This window comes from Typopeltis vanoorti, chromosome 8 (assembly GCF_054136105.1).
Source record: "Typopeltis vanoorti isolate ZY-2024b chromosome 8, IOZ_Tvanoo_1.0, whole genome shotgun sequence".
Lineage (NCBI taxonomy): Eukaryota > Metazoa > Arthropoda > Arachnida > Uropygi > Thelyphonidae > Typopeltis > Typopeltis vanoorti.
The window spans coordinates 130,955,358-130,969,649 of NC_143556.1; the positions used below are offsets into that span (position 1 = coordinate 130,955,358).

At 36.7% G+C, this 14,292-nt stretch overlaps 1 protein-coding gene across 1 annotated transcript in view; it reads right to left on the minus strand.

Moving 5' to 3' along the window:
- Nucleotides 1–5,238: 5,238 nt before the first annotated feature.
- The window catches only part of LOC150104357 (T-box transcription factor TBX20-like), a 51,555-nt gene continuing 42,501 nt past the window's right edge, over nucleotides 5,239–14,292 (minus strand). The window contains exon 6 of the mRNA XM_090396463.1: nucleotides 5,239–5,307. Within this exon, the coding sequence (XP_090252589.1) occupies nucleotides 5,239–5,307 (69 nt within the window). The remainder of the gene's footprint in view (nucleotides 5,308–14,292) is intronic.

The following is a 14,292-nucleotide window of genomic DNA, read 5'->3' on the forward strand; positions in this document are numbered from 1 at the left end:
GAAAAAATCAACTTTTTCAGGTGTCAAATACAAAGAATTATATAAAAAAATAAAAGGATATATATATATATATATATATATATATATATATAATATTAAAATTATTTAATGACTGAAAACCGAGATTTTGAGTTAGACTTTATTGATACACACAACTAGTTTCGTCTGTGAACAGACTTTGTCAGGTGCAAGCGAAAAGGACATTAAAATATCAGAGAGAACTGTACAGGTACCGGATTTCTACATAGTGGATATTATTATTATTATTATTATTATTATTATTATTATTATTATTATTATTATTATTATTATTATCATCACCCTACCTCCATGGAGTCAGAGACTCATCGTGAGAGGTACTCACTATTGCATACAATGCTTATCCAACCTTGTCTTAAACTGATTCGATGTGTCCACATCCACAACACACTCAGGCAATGCATTCCACTCACCAACCACCCTCCATGCAAAGAACCTGCTTTTCACTCCTTTGCTCACACCCTCCTTATACAGTTTCCAGCGATGGCCTATTGTTCTACTTTCCTCTCCAATTCTATGAAAATCTCTTTCATATCTCCCTGATAACAACCCCTGACCAGTTTATATGTCTCAATCATATCACTCCCCACCTTCTTCCTCCTATTCACGAGGCTCTGCAACTTACATTCCCTCAATCTGTCCTCGTACTCCACATTCCAAAGACCACTGATTACCTTTGTGAATCTTCTCTGTACCCTTTCCAACATACCCTCGTCACCATGAAAACCCAGGGACCAAATCTGTGCACAATAATACATGAGGCCTGATCAAGGCCTTATACAATGGAATCATAACCTCTCTATTTCTGCATGTCAGGGTTCTCCCATCATTAGGGTTCTCCCACAATTTCAGGTCCTTGTCCACCATCACACCTAGATCTCTCATTTCCTCTACTTTTGCTAAAGTTTCCCCACCAACTGTATACTTGGCATCCCATCGTTGCTTACCAAATCTCAAACCTTGCACTTGGCAACATTGAACTGACAGTTCCACTTACCTGCCCATTCATGCAATCTATTCAAGTCCTCTTATAAGGCATTAACATCTGCCTGACTGTGCATTACTCTCCCCAGTTTTGCATCATCTGCAAACAGCTGGATATCCCTAGTTAAACCCAACCCAATATCATTAACATACAAATTGAACAACAACGGCCCCAAAACTGACCCCTGTGGCATACCACTGGTGACCTTTCTCTTTCGAGATACTGCACCCCCATATACAACTTTCTGATACCTATCTAACAGCCAGTCACTTATCCAACACAGAAGTCTGTTATGCAATCCCATCTCTTTCAATTTATAAAATATATAAAATATATAAAACAACAGTGGTTAACATTTAAATGGAAGAAAGAACTCTGGCTGTAGCTTCATGGGCATGCGTGTAAGGTCTCGCGATCTTCAGTATTGAATGGCTGAGCTGTGAGAGTCTGGTAAACTATAGTTTAGGTTGCTATTAATGTGGATGGGGTCAAGAACGATTTCCTTAGATTCTAGAATCCGTCTCTCTAATTCGTCATAACATTTGTGCACGTTGTTAGTTAAATCCCAGCGTATTTGATGTGGGAGGCATTCTTCATTAGAGTTTGCTGAAAATAATATATGGCTGGACAAGGCGCTGGCTCGAGTTCTGTTGTAGGAGATGTATCTTTTATGTTCTTCTAGGCGGAGTTCGATGGATTTTTCTGTTTGACCGTAATACCGCAATCGCAGAGAACTCTGTAGACACCAGGATATTAAAGATTATTATATCTATCATTTCGACAGCTTAAGATTGAGTAAAGTAGTGAAAAAGGTTTTGATATTGTATTTTCTAAATATTTTTGCTAAAACTGGTGATAGAGAGCTAACATAAGGCAAGGAAGTGCAGCCTTTGGAATTACTTGTATCCTTGATGGAAGTTTTTTCACTTGGGTATGCTACCAATTATATATTTGGTTTAATCCTTTAACCAAGTAAAAGCAAACAAAGTTTATGCCTGAAGTATTTTCAGGACTAGAGCAACTCGTGGTAAAGGTGGTATTAGTTCTTATCACTTGCCTCAGTATCTTGCATAATGCAAAACACATCTCCTTGGGGACATATATAATGATATGCATAGTAGCCCTTCCCTTAATGTATAGCATTATGCATGTCCGTAGGAGATGTGCTTTGCATTATGGGAAATACTAAGGCAAGTGATGAGAACTTAAACCACGTTTACAACGAGTTGCCCCAGTCCTGAAAATACTTCAGACACAAATTTTGCTTGTTTACACTTGGATGAAGGATTAAACTAAATATATAATTTGTAGTTGTATCTTCATTGTGTTGTTGATCGTGAATTTTAATACCATTGATATTACATCGAAATATATGATGGATACGAAGCGAATGAGTATGCGTATTTGATCCATAATGGCCGGTAAGGTTGTTAAAAAGTATTCTATTTATAGTTCTCCCAGAGTATCCATTGTTTTTGAAGCATTTGATTTTGAAGCATTTGATTTCATTATGAAGTTCTTGTTCGTCTGACAACAAAGATCTTGCTCGATGACCCAGAGTTGAGATGATGCCGAACTTTTCTGGTGGATAATGGTGCGAGTCCGCGTGAAGATCGATATGCGTCAGTTTTCTAAAAATGGAGAATTTGATATGTTCCGCTGACTTGGTTAGTAGTTCCAAGAAAGAAAGGGAGCCGTTCACTTCTAGTTCATATGTGAATTTAAGATTTTGATGTATATCGTTTAGGTGATTTTGAAATATTTTGAGGTTTTCTAGACCATGTGGCCAAATCAAGAATACGCCATTATGTAGCGGAGCCACATCTTCGGTTTTAACGGAGAGGAAGAAATTGCTTTTTCTTCGAAGTCTTCAAGATAGATGTTTGCAAGGACCGGAGATAATGGGCTTCCCATTGCTAATCCGGACTCTGTTTGTAAATACTGTTTTCGAATATGAAATATCCTGATTTGACACAGTGCGATAGTAGTGCAAAGATCTTTTTAGAAACCTTGTTCTTTAAAAGATTAAGAACCTCTTCAGTGGGAACATTTTGTAAAGAGGGACACAATGCCAAAGCTGGACATAATATCCGAGTTGGACAATTTGAAGTCTTTAATCTTGGAAATAAATTCAAATGAGTTTTAAAGAAAGAAGCAGATTTTCCTGTGAAGCATTTCAGAGAGGAGGCGAGATATTTTGACAAGTTGCAGGTAAGATAATCGATACCTTCGATTATAGGTCTTAAAGGAATATCTTCCTTATGTATCTTAGGAAGGAAGGCCATAAAGACGAGGGATAAGATTCCCGTAATCCCATAGAGTAGAGTTCTTCTCATCAGGATGAGCCCCTCCCCCGCCCTAATAAGGGGCTTACGACGAATTAATGCTGCCGATTCATTACTTCTCTGCTGCATCCCCTAAGGGCAATATTCATGACCGTTATCCGTGTGTGTTCACGGAGTCGGTTTGCCTGTTCTGGGGGACGAAAAACCCGAGTTTCCGTGTGAAAAAAAAACCTTACCACCGTATAAGACCAACTACCTCACTTTTCGTTGAAAGAGACAAGATAAAAGTTCCCCACGTCACTCACGGGAATCGAACCCAGGTCTTTTCTACCTAAGTGCTGGGTCTATATCGACGGAGCTAAGGAGTTTCAGTTTCATGTTGTAATTCCGTTAATGATATAATTATAATATTATAATTACGTGAAACCTCGAAGAAGTAGTTCAAGGGCCTCATCGTGGGAGAGAATTTCACTCTACGCAACTAACAACCATCCACTGTTTGAAACACTCCGAAGATTAAGTATAAATTTTCAGCGAGCAATCTAAATCTTATCAATTAACATTTTATAGATAATTTCTCGTTCCAGTTATCGCTGTATAAAAATGAATAGATGTTTTTTCAGTAAGTTTAATTAAATTACATGTCATTTAAACTGCTCAGTTAAAGAAGAAACGGGATAAAATATGCGAAGAGATAATTAAATGTAACTTACTTCGTTGGTGATTAAAAATCTTTTGATATGTTGCGGTCCTCATCACAGGACTCCTCTTTTTGAAAGAAACGAAATCAGATCTCCGAGTTATAGCCTCGCTAGTCCTGAAAAACAATTATCCTAGGATAAAACAGCGTGCATAGCATTAATTCTTATTTATTTACTTATTTATTTAATGTAGTATTAGTATAACCTTACCATATCATTGATTGCCCACATTAATGCTTCCATATTCAACCAAAAAGAATCGGAGACAAGCAGGCGGGTGGCTGTTCATTTTAAGCAGTCTGGTGTGAAATTAAGGTCAGTAAGACAAAAATATACAGTTGGTTGTTGTTATAGGCCAGGGAGTTCCCTAGATGATCTGAAGACATTCCTCGCCAAATTAGAACAATGAGTACAGGTCGAGTGATTATTATGGGAGACCTCAACTGTGGAGTTATAGACTGGAAGGAAGAAAGATCACATGGCAGGAAGGAAAGAGAATTTATACTAAGAGATAATTAAGGCAGCATGTGATGGAGAGGTCTAGGGATGGGAGAGTATTGGACCTGGTCATAGAATCAGAAGAGCTATCCATAACTAAGGTGACAACATTGCCTCCAATTGGTGAAAGTGACCATGTGGTCTAGACTTAGGAGATTATAAACATGAGGAATATTATTCTATAAAGAAGGGGTATTTGTGGAAAAAGGCAGGTGATTAAGGATAATATAGAGGAAGCAGAGGTAAATAGTATACCTAGGGTAAGGAGGGTTAATCGGTTAGGAGTTAGATGGAGGAGTAATATCATTAAGCACGAGCTGCAAAATAAGAAAATGCTGCGGAGGCTATATAAAGAGAAAGATGACCAGCAAACTTGAACAATACAAGGCGCAGGCAAGAAAGGTGACCAGCATGGCAAGGAAGGCAAAATCAGATTATGAGAGGAATCTAGCCGAGCAGACCAAAGGAAATATCAAAGAGTTCTTTCTTTATGTGGCAAGTAAGAGGAAGAATGACTATGAAAGATGAACTTTAATGAGTAATGGTGGTCAAGAGGAGACAGAAACGGATAAAATAGTTAGTTACTGAGTGAGCACTTTGCAAGGGTATATCATCCTAGTGGGGTTACTGCTTTAACCCACTACAGTGTTGCGAGGTCATAAAATCTGATGTTGTCTTAAAAGGAGGAGATAATTTTTTAAACTAATGAAAAAAATAAATAAATAAACACTCACGTATCTGGAGAAGCGTTACGAAATCCCTTTGCAAATGGATTACAGGCAATTTTCAGTCGTGCAACCTGGAAAAAATGGAATACATTTAATTTACGAAGATGGTATACTTTGACCAAGTCTCCAATCTTATTATCTTATTGTTATTATTAATTTCACTATAACAAATGATAAGAGATTTCAAACCTAGTTGTTGAAAGTTTTTCACTTGGTTATTTATAAAGTAAAGATACCAAGAAAGTATATATTTCGTTTAATCCATTATCCAAGTGTAAGCAAACGAAGTTTGTGTCTGAAGTATCTTTCAGGACTGGGGCAACTTGTGGCAAAGGTGGTATGACTCTAGGCGCAAACGTTGTTTGCTTACACTTGGATAATGGTTAAACCAAGTATATAATTTCTTGGTATCTTTAATTTATAATATAACCAAGTGAAAAACTTTCAACGACTATTCATCTCTAATCCAGAGTATTTTAATAATAAGGTGTGACACCTTTTGGCAACTCATATAGGAAAATATGACTTCTGCATTACTTCAAACGTAGTATCTCACCTCCGGGCCCGGCTCCCACTGATGAGACCTCAATAAAGGTCAAAACCGGTCTGGGAGTGACCCTTTCCATAATGCATAGCATTATACATGTCCGTAAGGAGATGTGTTTTGCATTATGGGATACTAAAGCAAGTGATGTGAAGTCATACCAGCTTTGCCACGAATTGCCCCAGTCCTGAAAGATACTTCAGGTGCAGACTTTGTTTACTTACACTTGGATAATGGATTAAACCAAGTATATAATTTCTTGGTATCTTTTATTTCAAACCTAAATGAAATAGCTTTAGAGAACCCGCTTGTTATAATTTAAGTGTCCCCATAGCGCAATTGGAAATACAATGGGACATTGCGCCCATCGATTGAAAAAGATTTTGGTTCGATTCTTGTCGTGACGAGATCTTGATATGGACTTTTTTTTTTTCAGTTGAAACTGAGTTAGCCAATCTCATACCGATGTAGCAGGGTTCTTTATCCAGAAAACTCGGGTTTTTCATCCCGCGTACAGGCAAATCGACCATGGAATACACGCAATTGATAGAAGAAAATTCTATTGGTGGTGGAGGATGGTAGATGGCGCTGTGTTTATGGTAGTAGTGTCGCCCTGTAGTTAGAGGCTTAATTAGAGAATATGGTGCATTATGTAGTGGAGTGGTGTGCCCTCTCACAAAGAGCCCTTGGACTTCTTGGAAGTACCACGTAATACTACTGTTAATAATAAAGGTCACGAATAAGGGCAATAACATTTTAAGTGAAACAAAATGACTTGATGAAGCAAAAAATAAAATTAAATTAAAAAAACAACATATAAAAACATTCACTTATTCCTTTTTTCCCTCATAGGGAGTAGAGAAGGCCATTTCAAATATATCTAAAAAATTAAAATTAAAATAAAACAGAAAAAAATGAAGGCTCTATGGATTTTCTTGCTTTTGCTTTGTATTTGTGATAAGTCATTATTGGTGATTTATTGGTTGAAGTTTGGAAAGGATTCGGGGAAACCTCGATTATTATTATTTATTATTATTTGACACCTCCAGGGAGTCGGACTCATCGCTCACCACCGCTTCTAGTATTTTCACAAACAATCACAAACATCCATGCCCACGGCAGGAATCAAACCCACAGCCTTTTGGCTGGAGAGCGGATACGCTAACCACTCGGTCAACCAGGCCAACAGCCTGGTTCGCCTAGTAGTTAGCATTGTAACTGTATTGTTATATAGAGATAATCATGATTATATCTATATAACAAATTACGGAAGTCTTCTTTTAAAAGCATGGACATTATGCTTCCATAGTAACAGTAAAAGCAACAGTATTATCTACCATTTCCAGAAGTATTATCCACCAACACATTTTATTCTCTTATGGGCCATATGAGGCCTAATTTTTGGAAATTGAGCAGGCAGTTCAATCTACACCGATAACCAATCTATAACACAGGATATCACTAATTTTAAGCATCATCTAGAGAAGACCTCAGACAGAGAGATTGAAACTCAGGCTGTTGTTGATATGAGAGGAATCTAGAGAAATTTCCCTAGATTCGACAAACTTTCTCTCGAGTTCATCATAGCACACATGGATGTTAGAAGTTTGAGTCCAGTTCACAATGTGTTGGCGGCCTTCGTCTGAGTTAGCTGAAAAGAGAACATGATAAATTTCTCTAGATTCCTCTCATATCAACAACAGCCTGAGTTTCAATCTCTCTGACGCACACGTTGCCTCTGTTCAGTACTGGCGCACTCGCGACAGCGCGTAGTATACGTTTGTTTGGAACTCAAGCTCACATTTTGTTTTCAAACATGCTACTGTCTTTTTGTACTTGTTCTGTTATTAGAATTTTAAGTCTCTGTAATTCTATGTGTGTGTGTGTGTGTGTGTGTGTGTGTGTGTGTGTGTGTGTGTGTGTGTGTGTGTGTTGTTTTATGTTAGAGAGTTAGTGATCGGTTGATGTCGTGTTGCATATTTGTGTGATCTATATTTGCGTTGTGGTGAATGAATACTATGTCCGTGTCGTCTGCGTATTGGAATATATTACTTTTTAGGGAAAGATGGCTAATCTCGTGTGTGTATATGTTAAACCGAATGGGAGAAAGAACAGCTTCTTCTGGTACACCACAGGTTACCTGTAGCTCTTTGCTGTGCGCTGATCCCATCCGTGTGGTTTGCTTTCTGGTTTTCATGTATGCTTTGAACAGCAGGAGTAGACGTCCTCGGATTCCGATATGCGCTAGTTTGTTCAATAAGTATTGTGTGTTAGTGTGTCAAACGCTTTTGTTAGGTGAATAAAAACAACCAATACTATTCTGTTTTTATCTAACGCAGCGTTTATTAGGTCTGTGAAATCTTCCAAGTGTTGTTTTTCCTTTATTTAATTATTTATTTTAAAAGCCATATTGTGTTTTCGGGATGATGCTGAATTTTTCTATGAGTTCACGATACACAATGTATTTCATATTTTTGGGTGATTAATAACAATGTAGCAATGGGCCTGTAATTACTTATAATATTTCTTTTTCCTTTTTCTTCTTTTTCTTCTTTTTCCCGATTCGAAGATTTTAGTTCTTTTAATATAACAAGATATAGGTTAGCTGAGTGTCTTTTGGTCTGATTACGTCTATTATTACGTCTATATTACGTCGATTACGTCTATAATAGTATTGATTGGTTTGAATGCCACTCTGATCTTGTATGGTTTTAGAGTGGCATTCAAACCAATCAATACTATTCGGAAATTTTTAAGATCACCGAAAGATCCTCACCCATTCTACAAATACTCTGGAGTATATAATATTCCTTGCTCATGTGGTATTAGTTACGTAGGTCAGACATCTAGAAGCTTCGAAACGAGAAAGAAAGAACACATAGGATATGTCAGAAATAACAGACAAGACATTTCAGGCCTTTCATGCCACTTTGCCTCTACTAACCATCACATTGAGTGGGATAAGAGCCTTATGCCATACACAGAAGATAACTACCATTCAAGAACCTTTAAAGAAGCAGCTACAGTCGCCCCTAAAACTGAAAACCTAAACAAGAATCAAGGTCTAATTTTACCAGAAATTTGGAAAACTTTTATCAGATCATTAAACATCAAAGAAATGAACTTTCATAACAATTACGTCATGAGTCATCACGAATAAATCACGTTAACGAGACACGCACATTGTCACGCACAATACCAATTTTTTGTATGATTTAGAACCATCGGTTATAACCTAGTCTGTAACCTTCATTTTGTGCTTACTGAATTGTATTCCCTGAGGATGCCAATAGAAACAGATTGGCGAAACATGTAGGAGGATAAAAATAAAGTTACTTGATAAAGATTTTATAAAAAAGTGTAATAGTCTTATGAATAATTGTCAAGAAAAAATTCAACATAAAGTTTGCTTTATTAACCCATTGCGTTAAGTCTGGTTACTTCCGATATCAAGACACCATCTACAAACAGAACCAAGGTCTAGCGATGTGGGAAACCCTTTATCTCCTATTCTTGCTAACGTTTACTTGGAGGATTTTGAAACTAAAGCTATATCATCCTTCTCATTTAAACCGAAACTTTGGAAACGCTATGTAGATGACATTTTTATTATTTGGAGTCACGGCCATAACTCTTAATCATCTCAATAATCAGCATCCTAATATAAAATTCACAGTCGAACTTGAATGTGACAATTCCCTACCATTCCTGGATATAAAACTTTCACGTTGCTCTGGAAAATTTAGAATCTCCATGTATAGAAAACCTACGCAAACTAATAGATATCACAGTCAGTCTCATAATTTTCCTCCACAAAAACTTGGAACTATTTCGACCTTGGGACACAGTGCAGGCTCTCTTCTGAATGACCCAGATGAACTTCAAAAAGAAATTAATTACCTCTCTCATGTCTTTAGACAAAATTGATATTCTGATAAAACCATTAAAAAATCCTCCTGGCCACCGCACTAAAAATATAACTACCTTTAAGGGTAACATCTCCATCTCATACATCAGTTCAGTTTCCAAAATATTAGCTAAAGTTCTTAAAAAGTATAACATCGGGACCTTATTCACTACACTTTCAAAAATCCGCTGGCTAGTAAGCCATCCAAAGCCTCGTCATCATAATATGAGGTATCCTGGCGCATATAAGATATGGTTGATTGTAATATCCCTTATTTTGGTCAAGCAAATAAATCTATTGAATTACGTATGGAGGAACACAAGAGAGACATCTCTTACAAAAGAACACATGCCAGTGCCTTGTCTAGTCATGTGTTCTTTTCTCGAACAATACTGATGATGAACACCGGGGTCATTCAATCTGCTGGGATAGATCTGAAAACATCTTTCGTTGCCATGATAAGTTTGAGAGAAAAATTGTGGAGTCCAGAGAAATCATCCTTAATTGTGAACACTTAAATAACAATTTGAGCTACAACATCCCTGATAGTCACTCTGCTGTTGTTCGGTACTGGTGTTCCCGAGAGTCTGCAATCACGCACGCAACAAACAATGCCACGTTTGTAAGAACAACTTAAATTTAAATACAACGTTTTTCATGTCAATTATGTAGTGCAATTTTCCTGTGCTTCACAGTTTAAAACTTCAGTGCTTTTATTACTGTTTCCTATTCTCAGAAGACACCTTAAGAAGGCTGTCAAAACCCGAAACTAGTTGTGTTTTTATTTCAATAAAGCCTTACTATTATTCTCGGTTTTAGTCATAAATAATATATATATATTATTTAAATAGCTTGGTATCTTTAACATATATATATATAAAAAGGTTTAATGACTATTACCGAGAGAAAAAAGATGACAAGATATATTTAAAAAAGATACTACTAGTTTACTAGTTTCGTTACATGAACATCCTCAGGTATCACAATCAAAGAAGTATATAAAAAAATTACAGAGACTTAAAATTGTACTAACAGAACAAGTATAAAAAACAGTAGCGTGTTTGAAAAAAATGCAAGTATGAGTTCCAAACAAACGAATACTACGCGCTGTCGCGAGTGCGCCAGTACTGAACAGAAGCAACGTGTGCGTCAGAGAGATTGTAACTCAGGCTGTTGTTGATATGAGAGGAATCTAGAGAAATTTCCCTAGATTCAACAATCTTTCTTTCGAGTTCTTCGTAGCACACATGGATGTTAGCAGTTTGAGTCCAGTTTACAATGTGCTGGCGGCCTTCGTCTGAGTTAGCTGAAAAGAGAACGTGGCTAGAGAGAGCGCTAGCTCTAGTCCTGTTATAGGAGATATCTCTACGGTGTTCATCCAAACGTAGAAGGATGGATTTAGCAGGCTGTCCATAGTATGGCTTTCCGCAATCACACAAAATCTTGTACACTCCTGGAAACTGAGTAGGAAGATGTTTCTGTTTATGTTTGCTAAGTAATGAACGAAGTTTTGGAAGCGTAGTGAAGCACGTTTTGAAGTTGAATTTCTTGAGAATCTTGGCCAGTTTCGGTGAAGGAGAGCTGATGTAAGGCAAGGAGATGAAGGCTCTTGGGGAAGAGGGATCTTCAGAAGTAGTTGAGTGCCTGGGGGAAAGAAATTTGTCAATTTTTTTTGGAGAGAAACCATTGTTAATAAACGTTTTTTTAAGAAAACGGAGTTCATTTTCAATTTCTGTTTCTTCTGTAAGTAATGATTTGGCTCGGTGGGCTAAAGTGGAAATAATACCACATTTTTGTGGGGAAAAGTGATGGGAGGAAGCATGAAGGTATCTGTCAGTATGAGTAGGCTTTCTAAAAATTGAGATTTTAATGCTCTCAGCACATCTGGTAAATTTGAGGTCTAAAAAGGGAAGGCAGTCATCTGATTCCAGTTCGAAGGTGAAAGAGATTTTTTCATGGCACTTGTTTAGGTGGTCTAAAAATAAATAGAGGTTATTGACACCGTCTTCCCAGATGAGGAAAATATCATCAATATAGCGGTACCAGACTTTTGGTTTAAAGTCAAAGGAGTTAATAGCTTTTTCTTCAAAATCGTTGAGAAATATATCCGCAAGAATCGGAGAGAGTGGGCTGCCCATAGCCAGACCTGAGTTTTGTAAGTAGATCTTGTTATCATATTTGAAGTATCCTGACTTTATGCAATGGGAGAGAAGAGCAAAGGGTTTTTTGATAATTTGTTCTTGAGAAGATCGAGGACTTCTTGAGCAGGTACATTTGTAAAGAGAGAAACAATATCGAAATTGGCCATTAAATCTGTTTTTTTAAGTATGATGTCCTTGATTTTAGAAACAAAAGCTGCAGAGTCTTTAATATGTGAAGAGGAAATTCCAGAAAGATTTCTTAGAAAACTCGCTAGAAATTTGGAGAGATTATAAGTGGGAGAGTGTGTGCCCTCAACTATAGGTCTGAGTGGGCAGTTATTTTTGTGAATCTTGGGGAGACCATACAGTCGAGGTATCAAGGGATGAAGTGACCTAAGAGAAAGCCGAATGTTTCTTTGTAACTCTAAGGTGGTTTTTAATAAATTATTAGTTCTATTGTGTAGTTCCATCGTAGGGTCATTAGCATTTTCTGAGTAGGTATCACTATTTAAAAGTTCCAAGATTTTATTATGGTAATCAGACTTGTTTAAGATGACAGTTGCATTCCCATCAGCTCTCTTTCACCAAAACTGGCCAAGATTCTCAAGAAATTCAACTTCAAAACGTGCTTCATTACGCTTCCAAAACTTCGTTCATTACTTAACAAACATAAATAGAAACATCTTCCTACTCAGTTTCCAGGAATGTACAAGATTTTGTGTGATTGCCGAAAGCCATATTATGGACAGACTGCTAAATCCATCCTTCTACGTTTGGATGAACACCGTAGAGATATCTCCTATAACAGGACTAGAGCTAGCGCTCTCTCTAGCCTCGTTCTCTTTTCAGCTAACTCAGACGAAGGCCGCCAGCACATTGTAAACTGGACTCAAACTGCTAACATCCATGTGTGCTACGAAGAACTCGAAAGAAAGATTGTTGAATCTAGGGAAATTTCTCTAGATTCCTCTCATATCAACAACAGCCTGAGTTACAATCTCTCTGACGCACACGTTGCTTCTGTTCAGTACTGGCGCACTCGCGACAGCGCGTAGTATTCGTTTGTTTGGAACTCATACTTGCATTTTTTTCAAACACGCTACTGTTTTTTATACTTGTTCTGTTAGTACAATTTTAAGTCTCTGTAATTTTTTATATACTTCTTTGATTGTGATACCTGAGGATGTTCATGTAACGAAACTAGTAAACTAGTAGTATCTTTTTTAAATATATATTGTCATCTTTTTTCTCTCGGTAATAGTCATTAAACCTTTTTTTATAATATTCCAACCGAGTGAAAATGAATTTTGAAAAAAAAAAAAAAAAAAAAAAAATTTTTATATATATACAGTATATATATAAGTATATAAATTTGTATCCAAAGAAAAAACATTGAAAAGAAATAATGTGCCTTAAACTGCGAACAGTATGTGTAGCTCAGTGGAAGTGGTGCTTGCGTCCTCTGCGCTTGGCCGCTTGAAGTTAGACCTAGGTTCTAGTCTAGTCGCTGACTGGAGGAACTTTTTCTAAGCCTATCTTCGACCGGTTCCCGAGTTCGTCGATCTCTGGCATGGGCAAGCTGATTTTTCCTCCCGAAAACTCGGGTTTTTCGTCCCGTAAACTCAAGAAAATCGACCATAGTACCCACAGTATTTCAGACAGTGACATATCTTGTTAGGGTTAGGTACCAAGAGATGGCAGCGCTTGTTTGCCAGCCTCTTCATCGGTGGCTGCTATAATTAGTGATAGACATGGGCCAGCTATCTCTGATTGGCTACCGGTGGAGATTTAACTGCCCACTCAGTCTCCAAAAGCTAGATAGGGTATAAAGGCCTCGCCAACTCCCTATTAGGGAATAAAAAGGTGTTAGCTGATTTTTTTTTTCCAAATGTAATATGCATTAATTGTAAATATGTAAATACTCTGTGTGGTGAAAATAAAAAAAAAATATTATTTTGCACATAAAGTGTAAACATGCAAAAAATGTCTGTAATAATCATATGTATGTAATTTATATGAAATATTATCATATTATTATTATTATTATTATTATTATTATTATTATTATTAAATAGATAATAATGTATTAATATTAATATTAATATTAATATTAAATAGATAATAAACACTTAAATAGATTAATGTAACTACAGTACAAAATGACAAAACTGATCTTTTGGGAACAAAGAAAAAATCACGACCTTATAAACATTGCAATGGCAGAACACAAAATACTGACAGCAAAACATTTATGTCACTATGCAGCCATGCTAAAACATTATTTCGATGCCAACTACAGGACAGTTAGAAATACATACCGTATAATAAGACCTCAGACTACTAATTATATCACATATAAATTCAATAATCACTACGGAAAGGCAACGCGAAACTTCTACATCCCAGACATGATAAACAAATTACCTTTTGAATACAGAAACCTTACAAACTACAATAGCCTGAA